The sequence below is a fragment of the Epithele typhae genome, assembly GCF_022376455.1.
Source record: "Epithele typhae strain CBS 203.58 chromosome Unknown BXZ73scaffold_30, whole genome shotgun sequence".
NCBI lineage: Eukaryota > Fungi > Basidiomycota > Agaricomycetes > Polyporales > Epitheliaceae > Epithele > Epithele typhae.
This window is the reverse complement of record NW_025954221.1, coordinates 330,918-342,950: the sequence shown is the minus strand read 5'-3', so window position 1 is coordinate 342,950 and position 12,033 is coordinate 330,918. Positions and strand designations below refer to the sequence as shown.

The following is a 12,033-nucleotide window of genomic DNA, read 5'->3' as shown; positions in this document are numbered from 1 at the left end:
ACCGCTCGAGCGCCGGCCTAAGTTACAAGCGCGCCGCGAACATGTGGCAGGGGGCGAGGGGTGAAGGGGCGGGTGGGCCTGGGTCTGGGTCTGGGTGGTTCAGGTGACGTCGCGTTGCGGGCGGACGGCTTATCTGGCTTCGACGCGCACGCGGGCGTGTGTGGGCGGGGGACGTCGGCTGGGGGGCTGCCGCCGGAAGTGGGAGGACAATTGTGTCGCTGTGGGTCGCGATCGGAGCACGCGCTGGGCAGGGATCCAGGGGACTGATTCATGATTCATGAACGCGAAGATCCTCTCCGCCGGCCGCACGGTGCGTACATTCTCTCATCGTTCTGGAGACGAGCGCGTGCTGCTCTGCGAGGCTGCTGGCCGCGGCATCTGCCGTCTGCCCTCGAGGACACGCTAGCGGCGAAGCCGCTCTCCGCGGGGCGTGGGTGCGATATCTGGAGCATATGTGGTACGCACCCATGAAGGCGCGCCGATATTCGGCCACGACTTCGAATACGTACGAGCTCGACGATGAGTGTTGTGCAGATCGGCGCCTCCTTCAGCTAGCGTGGGGGCGAGGACCGAGGACTGCCACCGCCAGGGCCCGCGCCGCTGCGATCCATGTCTTCGCGTCCAGCCAATTCCTAGGCTTCACTCCGACGCTCGTCGGAGGGTACCGACACAACGGGGAGAGCGAGGCTGGACGCCAGCTCGTCGCAGCAGTCGCACCATCGTGCGCAACACCCAACAAGTGGCAACCTTGTCTCTCGAGCGTCTCGCGCTGGCAGGCGTGGGCGATGCACGCTCGTCTCTCGACTCTCGACTTCTTGGGCCGCGGGCGCGGTGCCCCTACTGCTGCCGTCCGCGGCTGTCAGCCGGCAATCACATCGAGGTGCCGCGCAGGGAGAGGCAAAAGAGGCGGCGGACTCGCCCGGACTCGAACCCCCGCGCTGTACGGCATGGGACGAAGACGAGATAGTGGGAACGTTCACGCAGGCAGGGCGCAGACGCCGCGAAGTGCGAACTTCGTCTGCTACCAGTTGAGCTTCTATTTGGTGCTCTTTTGTTGCCCGCCCTGCGGGGCGTAGCGAGCTCAGAGGTGATCAAGTGCCACGCTCAGCCTCAGATGGCTGCGGTAGGGCTGACGGGGCCCGGATTTGCGTCGCCACTTGTCATCCGAGCTCTCCACACCGCGCACGCTCCGGCGGGGCCTGAGCGGTCGAAAGCGCGTGCACCCTGAGCAGGCCACAGGACCTGCGCAGGGCGCCGGCGGCAGCGTTGGCGCGCGGCGAAGCCGCCGCGTTCGCGATCCCCCGCCGCTCGACGAAGAAGCTGATGCGCGCGCGTGTGGAGGGAAACCTTGAGCTTGGGCTTCGCCTGCGACCCAGCCAGCCGCGCTCAGCTGCAGTAGGTATGTACTCAGCACTCAGCACGCAGCCATGCCGGGCTGGCAGCGTGTGCGCGCGCCGTGGCGAAGGCCAAAGACTCGGAGCTCGGGATCAATGAGCCTCAGCAATGCCGACCGGGACGGGCCTAGCGCAGGGCCCGCGGGGCTCGAAATGCGCGCGCGCCGCTGGGTTTGAAACGGGGGTGGGCGCGATCGCGTGCCGCATCTCCTGCGCTTCCGGCGGCGCGGTCGCTCAGGGCCGCGGAGGACGGGATATACGCTTATGGCGCGCGGCGCACCCCAGCTCCCTCCGCCCCCTCGCTCGGGGCGGACGCGCTCCCAGGCACGCCGCCCGCGCGGCCTAGCAACAAATGTCCCCAGATCTCTGTACATCCCCCTCCTCCGCCCGTCGCCCGCCAAGGTTCGCGGACCCAGTTCGCGATCGCTCTCCGCCGCGCAGAGTCGTGCCGCCGCCGAACCGCACGGGCCGCGTGCGCGGGCTCCCGACGGGAGGTCTAACCAGCTCTAACCTCCCCCCTCAGCTCGCGCGAAGGGCACCCCATCCTCTGTTCTCGCACGCACGAGCAGCGGGCATCAGGAGCCGCCGAGTGCCTGCTTCTCGCGCACTCGAACCTGGTGCACAGTGGGCCAGAGTGGGCCCCGTGAGCCGAGGCGGCGCGCCACAGGGAGCCTCACACCGGACGAGTCGGGCCGCAGAGCAGGGCCCGTGCGCCGCGTGCTCGACTCGAGGGCGGTTGTGGGTGCTCTTCCCGGGGGAGTCCTGCGAGCGCGGCCAGCAGGGCTTACGGCGTCGTCTTCGTCGCCCGCGCCAGCGCGGCGGGGCGGGGAAGACCCCGCTCGCCGGCGCGAATTTGACTGCGCTCACGTACCGCTCGTCAAAATCGTCCGTCTCGGTCTGAGAGCGTCGACACGCGTACGAGCTGGACAGGTCCGCCGCGTCTCGGGCGTCGCCGGCCGTCCCCCCCGGACCGTGGACATCTGCGGCGGCGGGACGTGGGATCTGCGACGCGGGCAGCAGCCAGCTGATCCATGACGACTAGTGCCAGGAGCGCTCGCGGGCGCGCGGCGGGGCCTGGATACAGTGCGGCGAGCTGCCATCCCCTCCTGGCTCCAGAGCACCGCGAGCACCAGTCGCGATGCCCGGCGGGCTGGTATTCGAAATGCGCTGGCTCTGCGCGGGGCCGCAGCCCGTGCGTGGGAGCCCCAATTTTTTCCTCGCATCTCCGGCTGGCTCCACTGTTCACGTTCAGGGCGGCTCGGTGCTGCACGCCGAGGGAAAACGAGCCTGCTGCTCGAGGGATGCACGGTCGCTCGCCGGCGGGAGCGCGTGACCGCCCTTCCAATGCCGCAGAGGTTCCACCCACCGCCCTCTCCACTCCCGCGAGCGGCAGCTGACATTAATCAGATCCTGCTAGAGCGAAGCAAGAGCGAAGCCCGCACCCGCGCGAGCGAGTCACGCGCCCATTTCTCCCAGTCGAGTCTCCATGGCCGAGGCCACGCGCCCCTCTCGGGAGCAGACGCCGGGCGGTCCGAGAAGGCGCGGACAGTGCGCCGAGCCCAGCACGCACGCACAGCCGGCTCGAATCCAAACCCAAACGTTCCGCGCGGGGTCTTTTAAATGCTTTCCGCACTGGACTCTCGAGCGGCCCGCGCAGTGCGCATGTGGCCGCCCTGCGCTCGGACGCCGAAGCGGCTGCACAGGACAGCACTAACATACGGCCCCGGCCACGCTCACGATGCAAGCTCGCGTCGGAGTCTCGTAGCTGCGTACGTGATGCGACGAACGCCGAACACTCAGCGGCGCAAGGGGGCTCGGGAGGCGCGGCGCGACGTCGCTCGCCGTAAGCCCTTACGTTGCCGGACGAGCTTCGCGGATGGATCGCGCGTTCCGGATCTCGATCACCACTAGGGCCACCACCGCTGACGGTGGCGGAGGCTGCTTGGCATTGGGCCCGGGGGGCAAGTTGGACGCTGACGCGGACGCTCGAACCCCGCGCGACAGCGGCGGCCCCGTACGGCGTAACTGCCAATACGATACGTATACGGGACGAGGAGTTCTGCCCTGGGCACTCGGCACCGCTGATCCCCGCGCGCGCACCCCGGACCAGGGACCTGCCCAAGTGGGGTTGAGTCGGGACGCGCGGCGTGCGTGGGTTGCGCTGATGGCGGACCGTGGATCGTTGATGGCGCACCTGGAGGCTGAGGGGTGGGAGGGGGGGAAGGCGTGATGGCTGATGCGGCCGCAGAAGGGGAAGGAAACAAAAAGTCCGCGAAGACACGCTCGGACCGAGGCGGAGGACGGAGGGAGGGGGCGCGACTGATCAGTCGGCGTCTGCTGTGTGTGTTCCTCATCTCCCGCCCCCCTCCCCCGGGATGAGTGGATGGCGCTAAGGGGTGGGTGATGTCTGTAGCCGTCGAACGGGCTAGTGGAGCAGAGGAGGAACTTGTATAGATGCGCTTGGATTCCTACAGCATGTACATGTCGCGTAGAGAGTGGGATAACACCGAGACCCAGATCCAGATCCAAAGACAGAGAGAGAGCGAATATAGAGAGAGGAGCGAGGGGAGCGACGGCATCTACAGGGTATGATACAGGTCTCCGCGGGGGGCGACCGCGCGGGTCATTATACTGCGGGAGCGGGACGGCGGACGGCGGGGCGGGGCGGGGCGTAAGGTACGGGCGTCATGGAAGTGTGGGGATGCGAGGGGGTGAGGGTGAGGGGTGGGGGTGGAGTGTATGCAGAGAGGATGACAGCACGACAGCGATGCGAGCGAGCGAGCACGGACACGAGCACGGGTGGGGTATGGGAGACGGCCAACGATACAAGCGGGGACGACGAGCAGAGACGAGCGGGAGAACCATAATACGGGTACGGGCGGGAGGGAGGCAGGGAGGCAGGGCGGCGTCTGTCCGTCCATCCGTCCGGGGCGTGGGCGGTTGCGAAGTGAAGGGTGGGGCCGACGGCGGGCGCGGCAGGCGGTAGCGTGGTGGGGTGGGCGTCCGGCGCGGTCCTGGGGCGGGGGGGCCGGCGCCGCGTTTTCGTGTCGAGGCCGTCGCGGTCACCGCTCGGACGAGTACGGCCAGTGGCCGACGGCGGACTGCGGCGGGGCGTGCCCGGTGTGGATCGCGGCCGAGTAGCCGTTAGGCGCGGAGGAAGCGTGGTGCTGGCTCGAGTGCTGGGAGCGCGTCGAACGGGTCCGCGTCCGCCGTGCGGTCAAGGGAGGTGCCAAACGGGCCGTAGTCAGCCTTGGACAGACTCGTCGGTCTCGCGTCGGCGACGCGGAGCGGGAGGGAGGGGGGCTCACCGTGTAGTGCTGCTCGTCCTCGAGCTTGACGAGCTCGTACTGCGACGGCTGGTGGGAGAACGAGGGGAGCGCGTTGTGCCCGTACGAAGTCGCGAGCGCCCGCTGGTGGTGCGCGTGCGTGTGGAGGGTCTGGCTCGACGCGTAGTCCGACGGCTGTACGGCGCAACGGCAGCGTACGGCAGCGAAGGAGAAGCGGGAGGGGCGGAGGGCGGGGAAGAGGGGGGGGAAAGAAAAAAACGGATGGTCACTAGGATCCCGAGCCCTCAATACGCACACGCCTGCGACTGCTGCAGGGCAGCAGCAGCGCCGGCGGCGGCCGAGACGGAGACGGAATGAACACTCGCCGAGAAAGACGGGCTGGAGGTCGCGGAGGACGTCGGCGTCGCGGGCGGGAGCCCGTTCGGCGCGTACGCGGGCGCGACGCCGTTCGAGTACGCGTAGCCCGCGAGCCCGCGCGCGCCGCCGCCGCCGCCGTACCCGTTGTTCACCGCCGCAGCGGACTGGGACTGGTGCGCGCCGCCGTACCCCGCGCTCTGCGGCGGGCTGTTGGGCGAGTACTGGCCCGTGATCGACGGGATGGAGAGCGGCGGGGGCGGGCTGTGCGTCGTGCCGTTGTGGGCCGAGGACGTCTGTGTGGGTGGGAGGTGTGCGCAATTCAGTCAGCGGCGCCCGGACCCCGTGCCTCGGACCCACGCGAACCCTCTCCTCTCCCCCACTGCCACACCGCTCCCACATCTTCCGCGAGCTCGAAAACGGATAGAAAGAGCGCGAGTACTCACGTATATCGTGTCCGCGGTGCGGCGGCGCTTCACGCCGACGCCCACGCCGTCAAAGTGGCGGTCGTCGGGGAGTGCGGGGGTGTAGGCGTCGCGGCGGAACGCGTCCTGGGCGGCGGCGCCGTTGCGGAGCGCGCCGGCGGGGCCGCCCTTGACGTCGAGCTGGCGGCGGAGCTCGTCGACCTCGCGCCGGAGGAGCTCGTTCTCCTGCTCGAGCTCGCGGATGCGGATCAGCGGCGGGGGGATCGCGGCGACCTGCTCGGGCGAGAGCGCGAGGACGGACTGGAGCTTCGTCACCGTCTGCTCGAGCTGGGCGCGCGGGGGGTCAGCGCGATCGGGCGGGGGGTGGGGGAGCGCGGACCTGTTCGATGTACGCCTTCCGCTTCGCGCGGTGGCGGGCTTGGGCTGTGCGCGAAGGCGGGGTCGGTGGCGGATAAGATAAGGAGAGGAGAGACGGACCTTTGGCGTTGCGGGATCGCTCGGGGCGGTCCTGGGGCGGGGGGCTGGCGGAGGCGGCGCGCTGGGAGGCAGGTGGAGAAGTGGAGGGCGTCATGCGCGAGGGGGATGTACGGTAGAGGTAACGTAAGGGCAGGGGAACGAAGGCGATCGGGGCTGGAAACAGGACGGCAGACCAGGATGCTTATATCTCGCTCCCGTGCACGCTCGAGCGCCGGCACCGCGGCGCGAGGCCCACCCGGCGGGAGGCGGGCGCGGGTCGGGCGGAGAGGGCGTCTGTTCCCCGGGTCGATTCGACGCGATCCACGGCGAGGCAGGCGCGCGGAGGGGATTGTGCGGGGAGACGACGTCCAAAAGCGAGTTGCCGAGGGTAGATATTCGCCGGGGGACGCTGGCCGAGCGGCGGCCGCGAAGGTCATCAAACGAATATTCGCATTCATTCAGTCCTCTGCGCCCAGCTCCTGCCCCTCGCGACTCCTCGGCAGCCTGAGCCACGCTGAGAGGCACACGAACATCCTCTTCGGTGGCGGCACAGTTGTGCCCGTGCAGGGTGTGCGCCAGCTGGGAACAAAAGCGGGAGGCGGGGTTGATGCAGGGTCGGAGCCTGGTCCGCGCTCGCATTCACCCGCCATTCGCACTCCGCGTATCTCTCCTCCATCGCCCTCTCTACCTCCCTCGCGCGCCCGCGCCCAAAATTCCAACTCCAGCGCAGCGCATCGCGTCGCCGCCTGTACAGCACCCTTTCGACGCGGACGGGCCCGGTCCCAATCTGGACCGTGCGACCCCCGCCTGGTCTCCATAGCGGCCGCACCCTCCGTCGAGCAGGTGCCTCTCCCAGCCAGGCAAAACGCCTTTCCTCGCTCCACCGCCAGCCGCGGCTCCGCCCCGTGCCCCTGGCCACGCTAGTCCTTGCCGGCCCACAGAGGAATCCACACACCGCGCTAAGACGATCGTCCCCAACCTTGGTCCCCGCTTCCTGCGCCCAGCTTCAAGCTTGGCCAATGTTCTCATCCTCTTCACACGTCCACATTCGCTTTAAATACATCCCTGCGTCAACTCGGCGCAGCTCCGTCTTTCTTCTCTGCACGCTATCAGCATTCGAGCCGGCCTGGCCCGCACTGCGCGCGGGAACTGAGTGCAAACAAGCAACCAACTCTCCCCCTTCCCGCTCGCCGTTTGTCAACCGCGCCAGGGTCACGCCCGAAGCTCCCGGTCGAGCGCCACCAAACCGCTCGCTGCTTCTGCATGCATTGCACCGCGCACCGCGCACCATGCACGAGTCCAGCCTCGCGGCTCGTCTCCGGCCCACGCTTCCGCCGCTCGTGGCGCCCCCGGGCGTCCCCCCAGATCCCCGGAGGCGCACGCACCTCGTCTTCGAACTTCCTCCTTCCTGCTCGCTCGCTCGGCCTCTCGGTGTCCTACGCGCGCCCCCTCGTGCCCCGCGCGCGATCTGCCCACTCTGACCCTGAAGTTTCCCTTAACCCCCATACGATCGGACGACGCACGACGGTGCCTCGCGCCCTCTCCCGACCCCAGTTGCAGCCGCAAGTACTTACTCTATCTAGCAGTACGTGATGTTTGGCCCCGGAAAAACAAACGCGGCGATCTAGGGTGCGCCGCGGCGCATCGCGCGCGATCTGGCGGCGCGCGGCGGGCGCTCCCCGGGTCGCGTAACGGCCCTCCCGCCTCGAGAATGGTCGAAGAGTCCAAAGCGGCCGCGCGAACGCGCGAACGTTCGAACTCTGTCGACTTCGTCGGAGTCGCGGGCGAGGGCTTCTGGGGCCACGCCGCCCGCGCGCGCGTCGCTTCGGGCGAGAGGCTTGCGCTGTTCAGCGGGGGCAGCCACGGGTCGTCAATCCTGCGCCGCGCGGCGACGTGCGGCTGGGGCGGCGCGATCGCGCTCGTGGGGGCGCTGGCGCTGCGCCCCCCCGCGACCTGCGCCCCGTCACTGGCCAGTGCCTCCGCGGCGGCGAATAGCCACGAGCTCTGGATCCCGTCTCCGAACTGGGCGTGTCCCCACGTCCCTCTCTGGCGATTCGCGGCGGGTTCTCTCGCGAAGCGGGCGGCCCTGCTCCTGCGCGATGCCGGGGCACAAGGCGACTACTGGCCCCGCGCGCAGACCGTGGTGCCGGGCGCGACCGTACACCGCTAGCGCGCCCGCCGCCGTGCACGCCCGCGCTGCAAAGTTCGCTGAGCGCGTCGTCCCTGGCCCCGGGGGCGGCCGGGGGCGGGGCGTGATCGCTGCCGGTGACGGCGGGCGGCGGGGGCGACGGAGAAGTGATTTTGATGTGCGGCGCGCAGGCCATTCAAACGGCGGGTGTCTGGGTGATGGCCCCCGGGATCGGTACCCCGGGAGGTGATTCGTACGATGCACACATATGGAGAGCGAGCGCGCATATGGGTCCTGTGTGCAAGTCGGTCAGCAGGTGTTTTGTGAATCGCATCGCAGGAACGGGAGGGCCGGACCCGGCCGCGATTCCGGTCGCGCTAGTCCGCTGCAGCACCTCGAACTCGGGCGAGGCGACGTCATCGTGCTCCTCCAAGTGATGCGTATGACGCACTGACCAAGGACCTGGGCGAGCCACCGCGCATGACATCAACGCACGACTGGCTGCAACGGCGAGGCTCAGGCTGGCCCGGTGCGCGAACGCGACTGGCAGCCCGAGTCGAGCCGGCAGGACAGGAACCCTCCGAGGCCACCCGGATCGGAATGGCTTCGACGACTGGAGTCGGAGTGCCACCCCGGCCTGCGCACGCGCAATCTGCACGCCCCCACTCGCCCGCTCGACGGGGCGGCGGGGCGGCACCGCGAGCGGCCCTCGCTATTATTGCTGCACCGTCGCGCGGAGCGTCGAGCGTCGAGGCAACGCCTCGACCACCCTGCGGACGACACCTCCAGCGGAAGCAGACCGGATTGAGAACGTGCAGGGTCGCGGTGGAGCCCCCAGTACAGGCGCACGGGCACCCCGGGCGAGGAAGCCTGAGAGACGGGTCGGGTCGGTCACCGCGCGCCGCCGCCGCCTGTAAGCACCGACGGAACGCGAGCGGTGCGAGTGTCCTCCGGAGGCCGGCGCGTGAACGCGCGAACAAATGAAATGGCCGACCGCGTCGGGAGAAGCAGCGCGCAGCGCACGCCCGCGCGGGTGGTGGAGTGTCGACATCGAACCCGTGCGACCCAGTGCTGTTGTCGAGTTGCTGCAGAGCAAGACGAGGGGGAGCGGATAACCCCACGCTGGATGTGCGTCGTACCGCGGTGCTACGTGCCCAGTGGCACCCACCAACGCTCCCGCACGCCTCCCGCACGTGCCCCAGGGGCGGTGCACCCCTCCACGTTCCCCCCTCGTCCTGGCCTCCCGGACCTGGCCCGCCGCTTCCTCGACCCCGCGCGGCGTCCGACAGATCCTGCGGGACGTCAAGAACCCCCCGCGAGGCGCGCGTTCGATCAGATTCGCGTCCGCCTCGCTGCATCGCCAGGGAGCGCCCCCGCCGGGTTCGGGTCGGGTTGGTTGGAAAGGGGGCGCCTCGAGGCGTGCAATGCGCCGCGACTCGAGCAGCGTGCGTGGGGGGCTCGGGGCGCCGCCGACCCGCGGCGGCGGACCCGGGGACGCGCGATGTGTCGTCGGGGCGTGCGGGGCGTGCGCGCATTCGGGTGCGTCCTTGTTCTCCTGCCAGATTTGTCCAGACTCCGCGGGCAGCGGGGGGAGAACGAGGCGGGCGAGACGGGCGCCGCGGGGGGAGGTGTGGCTAGCGGAACGTCGAGGACATCTGACTGTCGTCCGCGTACAGCACGGTGTGTTCTCTTGAGTCTCCTCAGAAACTCCACTTGCCACATTTCGCTGTCTCGTGCCGGCTTGAAGTCGCAGAGTCTCCGAGCACGTCGGAGTCCTGCGGATGCCACGCTGGCATCCGGTGAGAGAACATTAGGCGCAAGTGAGGGGCGCAGTCCTGGTCGGCATACCTCTAACACATGGCGCCTTTTGGATTTCTCAGCCGGATGGCGGTGGGCGTGCGCGGGATAGAAGTTGCTCAGAGCAGGACGCGATCCGAAACGCAGTGCGCCACTGTCGGCCTGCGGAGTTGCAATTCGCGGCCCGCCCCTGCTCGCGTTGGGCGCTTTCGGGTTCACGTTTCAACTTCCACCGGCTCGACGGTTGTTCAACTCCTCGCCAGCCTTTTTTGAGTGCTACTTCCCGCTGGAGCATACTCGGCACTTTCGCGCTGAGAACAAGGTGCCAGAAGTAGGCGCACCGCATGTCGAGTTTCAGCCACGGGTCCGGTGGCAAAACGTGCCAGGTGGGGTTTGACGTGTCGCCGAACACTAGCAGCGCTGACGCCTCTTAGTCTAGGCAATTCGCCATGACATTCACCCAAATTCCAATTGCCTAGTAAAATGGCCGAGGCCTCGCGACTACAACTGAGATAGACTTGGGGGGTGCCATCAACAATTCATACCCACTGTACACTGGAGATATTTACATGGCTCTGTCAGAATAGTGCGTGCATTCAAAGATGCTGATCCGACTTGTGAAGCACACTGAATTATTCCCCTACATGCACCAGACTCGGGGGGGTATCCCATCTGAATCATCGTTTGTGAGTTTCCCCGTCATATGGGTAGTCACTAGCCACTTGAGCTGCGGGTAGTGACAATCGTTGGTTGAATTCGCGATCGGCAGCACGTCTTCCCGCAGCATCTTGTAGAAGCTGCATCGCCCTTTGTGTCTAGGACTGTCCTGCCCCGTGTGAGTACCTTCGTCCGTCCACATGCACTTACCTCTGATCCTGATCTTCACGCACGCCGCTCCGACATTAGACGGCGACATTCAACCCCGTGCCCGCAGCCATGTCTCCGTCCTCGTGTTTCCCGACATACTCGAGCCGTCCAGCTCCACTGAGCCGCAGGTGGACTCAATACAAGCACCGGCGTCGTGTATTCCCCGAGCCAACGTGAGTTATTCGATTTAAACGGCCTTACTCGTTTCGCACCATCTGACGGCTAGCGCGCGATACATCTAGGTCGCGAGATCCTCGTCTGTGGCCTTCGTAACAGCCGCAACTAGAGCATCCGTCGTGATCGTCTCGGCTCGGGCGCTCGGGTTCCGAGGCCTTCCGTGCGGATGCCGTACTACCACGGAGATCTGGTAAACCTCTTCTCATATGATTTTGATAGTCGCCTGCACGGTGGGGCTATCCCACTTGAAGAGTTCTACCCTTATTTCACGTCAGTGTCTGTGCCCGAATGACAGGGTCCGTCTTCGTTCTACTTCGAGTCGAGTCAGGTTCCCGACTGAAACGAGTGAGTGCACAGAAACGTTTCCTAATGCGATACCTGACTTCGTTCTTTCCCAGGAAAAACCCCAACCACGCATACGGGGTCCCAAACGACTCGCCGCATGGAGCGATCACGCCTAAAGCGCCGCCTCCCCTTCCAAACGCACAATGCTCGGGACACATCAACTCGCCCGTTCCGCGCTCCGAGTCCGACTCTTGTCTCACCCACCGGTTCTTGCCGATGTCGTACGTCGAGTGCGGTGACGAAACCAGCGATCGCCCTGCACAGCTGTTTGCGACAATGCCGTGAGCGGTGTCTTGGCCCGGGTGCTACATGTCGGCACAGGCCCAGAATGAGGTGCGTCCGGCCGCCGGCACCGCGTGGGACCCACTGATGGCATTGCGTTTGACGTTGGGCACGCGAGCGCACGACGGAAATGTTGGGAGCCTAGCTCTCGTATCTTTCCCTACGAATGCGACCGAAGATGCATCGCGATGCCCCTGCATGTCTCACAGACTATAGTCTCTTCTGGCCCCCCGCTGGGCCAGATCTTACAAAAACGGCACCGCGAACGAAGGCACTTTGCGTGAGACCATCGAAGATCGCACTGCTGTGCGCGTCGTAGTCCGTACTCCTATCCCGGTGAGCGCGCTCTTCGGATCCTGTTTTGTCCTTTCCCGCTTCTTCAGTCCTCAGAGGCGTCACGCATCCACATCGCACCACTCTCCCTGTTGTTGCCACGATCGCCGTGCCAAGCGGCGCGCGATGTGATAACTATGCACCGCTCGGCATGCCGGCGCCTACCGGCATTCAAGTTCAACTTCACG

General features: G+C 67.1%; 2 protein-coding genes across 2 annotated transcripts; one reads left to right on the top strand and one right to left on the bottom strand.

Annotated features, from left to right (window-relative positions):
• Positions 1 to 4,538: 4,538 nt before the first annotated feature.
• On the bottom strand, positions 4,539 to 6,031 carry BXZ73DRAFT_102252 (uncharacterized protein; the record flags this gene model as incomplete). Its single annotated transcript, XM_048015164.1, has 6 exons — positions 4,539 to 4,643; positions 4,703 to 4,855; positions 5,041 to 5,331; positions 5,482 to 5,787; positions 5,840 to 5,883; positions 5,938 to 6,031. The coding sequence occupies 6 exons, from the start codon at positions 6,029 to 6,031 to the stop codon at positions 4,539 to 4,541; spliced, it is 993 nt and encodes a 330-aa protein (XP_047877084.1).
• A 1,596-nt stretch (positions 6,032 to 7,627) lies between these two features.
• Positions 7,628 to 8,086, top strand: BXZ73DRAFT_102251 (uncharacterized protein; the record flags this gene model as incomplete). The annotated part of the gene is made up of 1 exon (XM_048015163.1): positions 7,628 to 8,086. One exon carries the CDS (start codon positions 7,628 to 7,630, stop codon positions 8,084 to 8,086), a length of 459 nt encoding a protein of 152 aa, XP_047877083.1.
• Between the last annotated feature and the right edge of the window lie 3,947 nt (positions 8,087 to 12,033).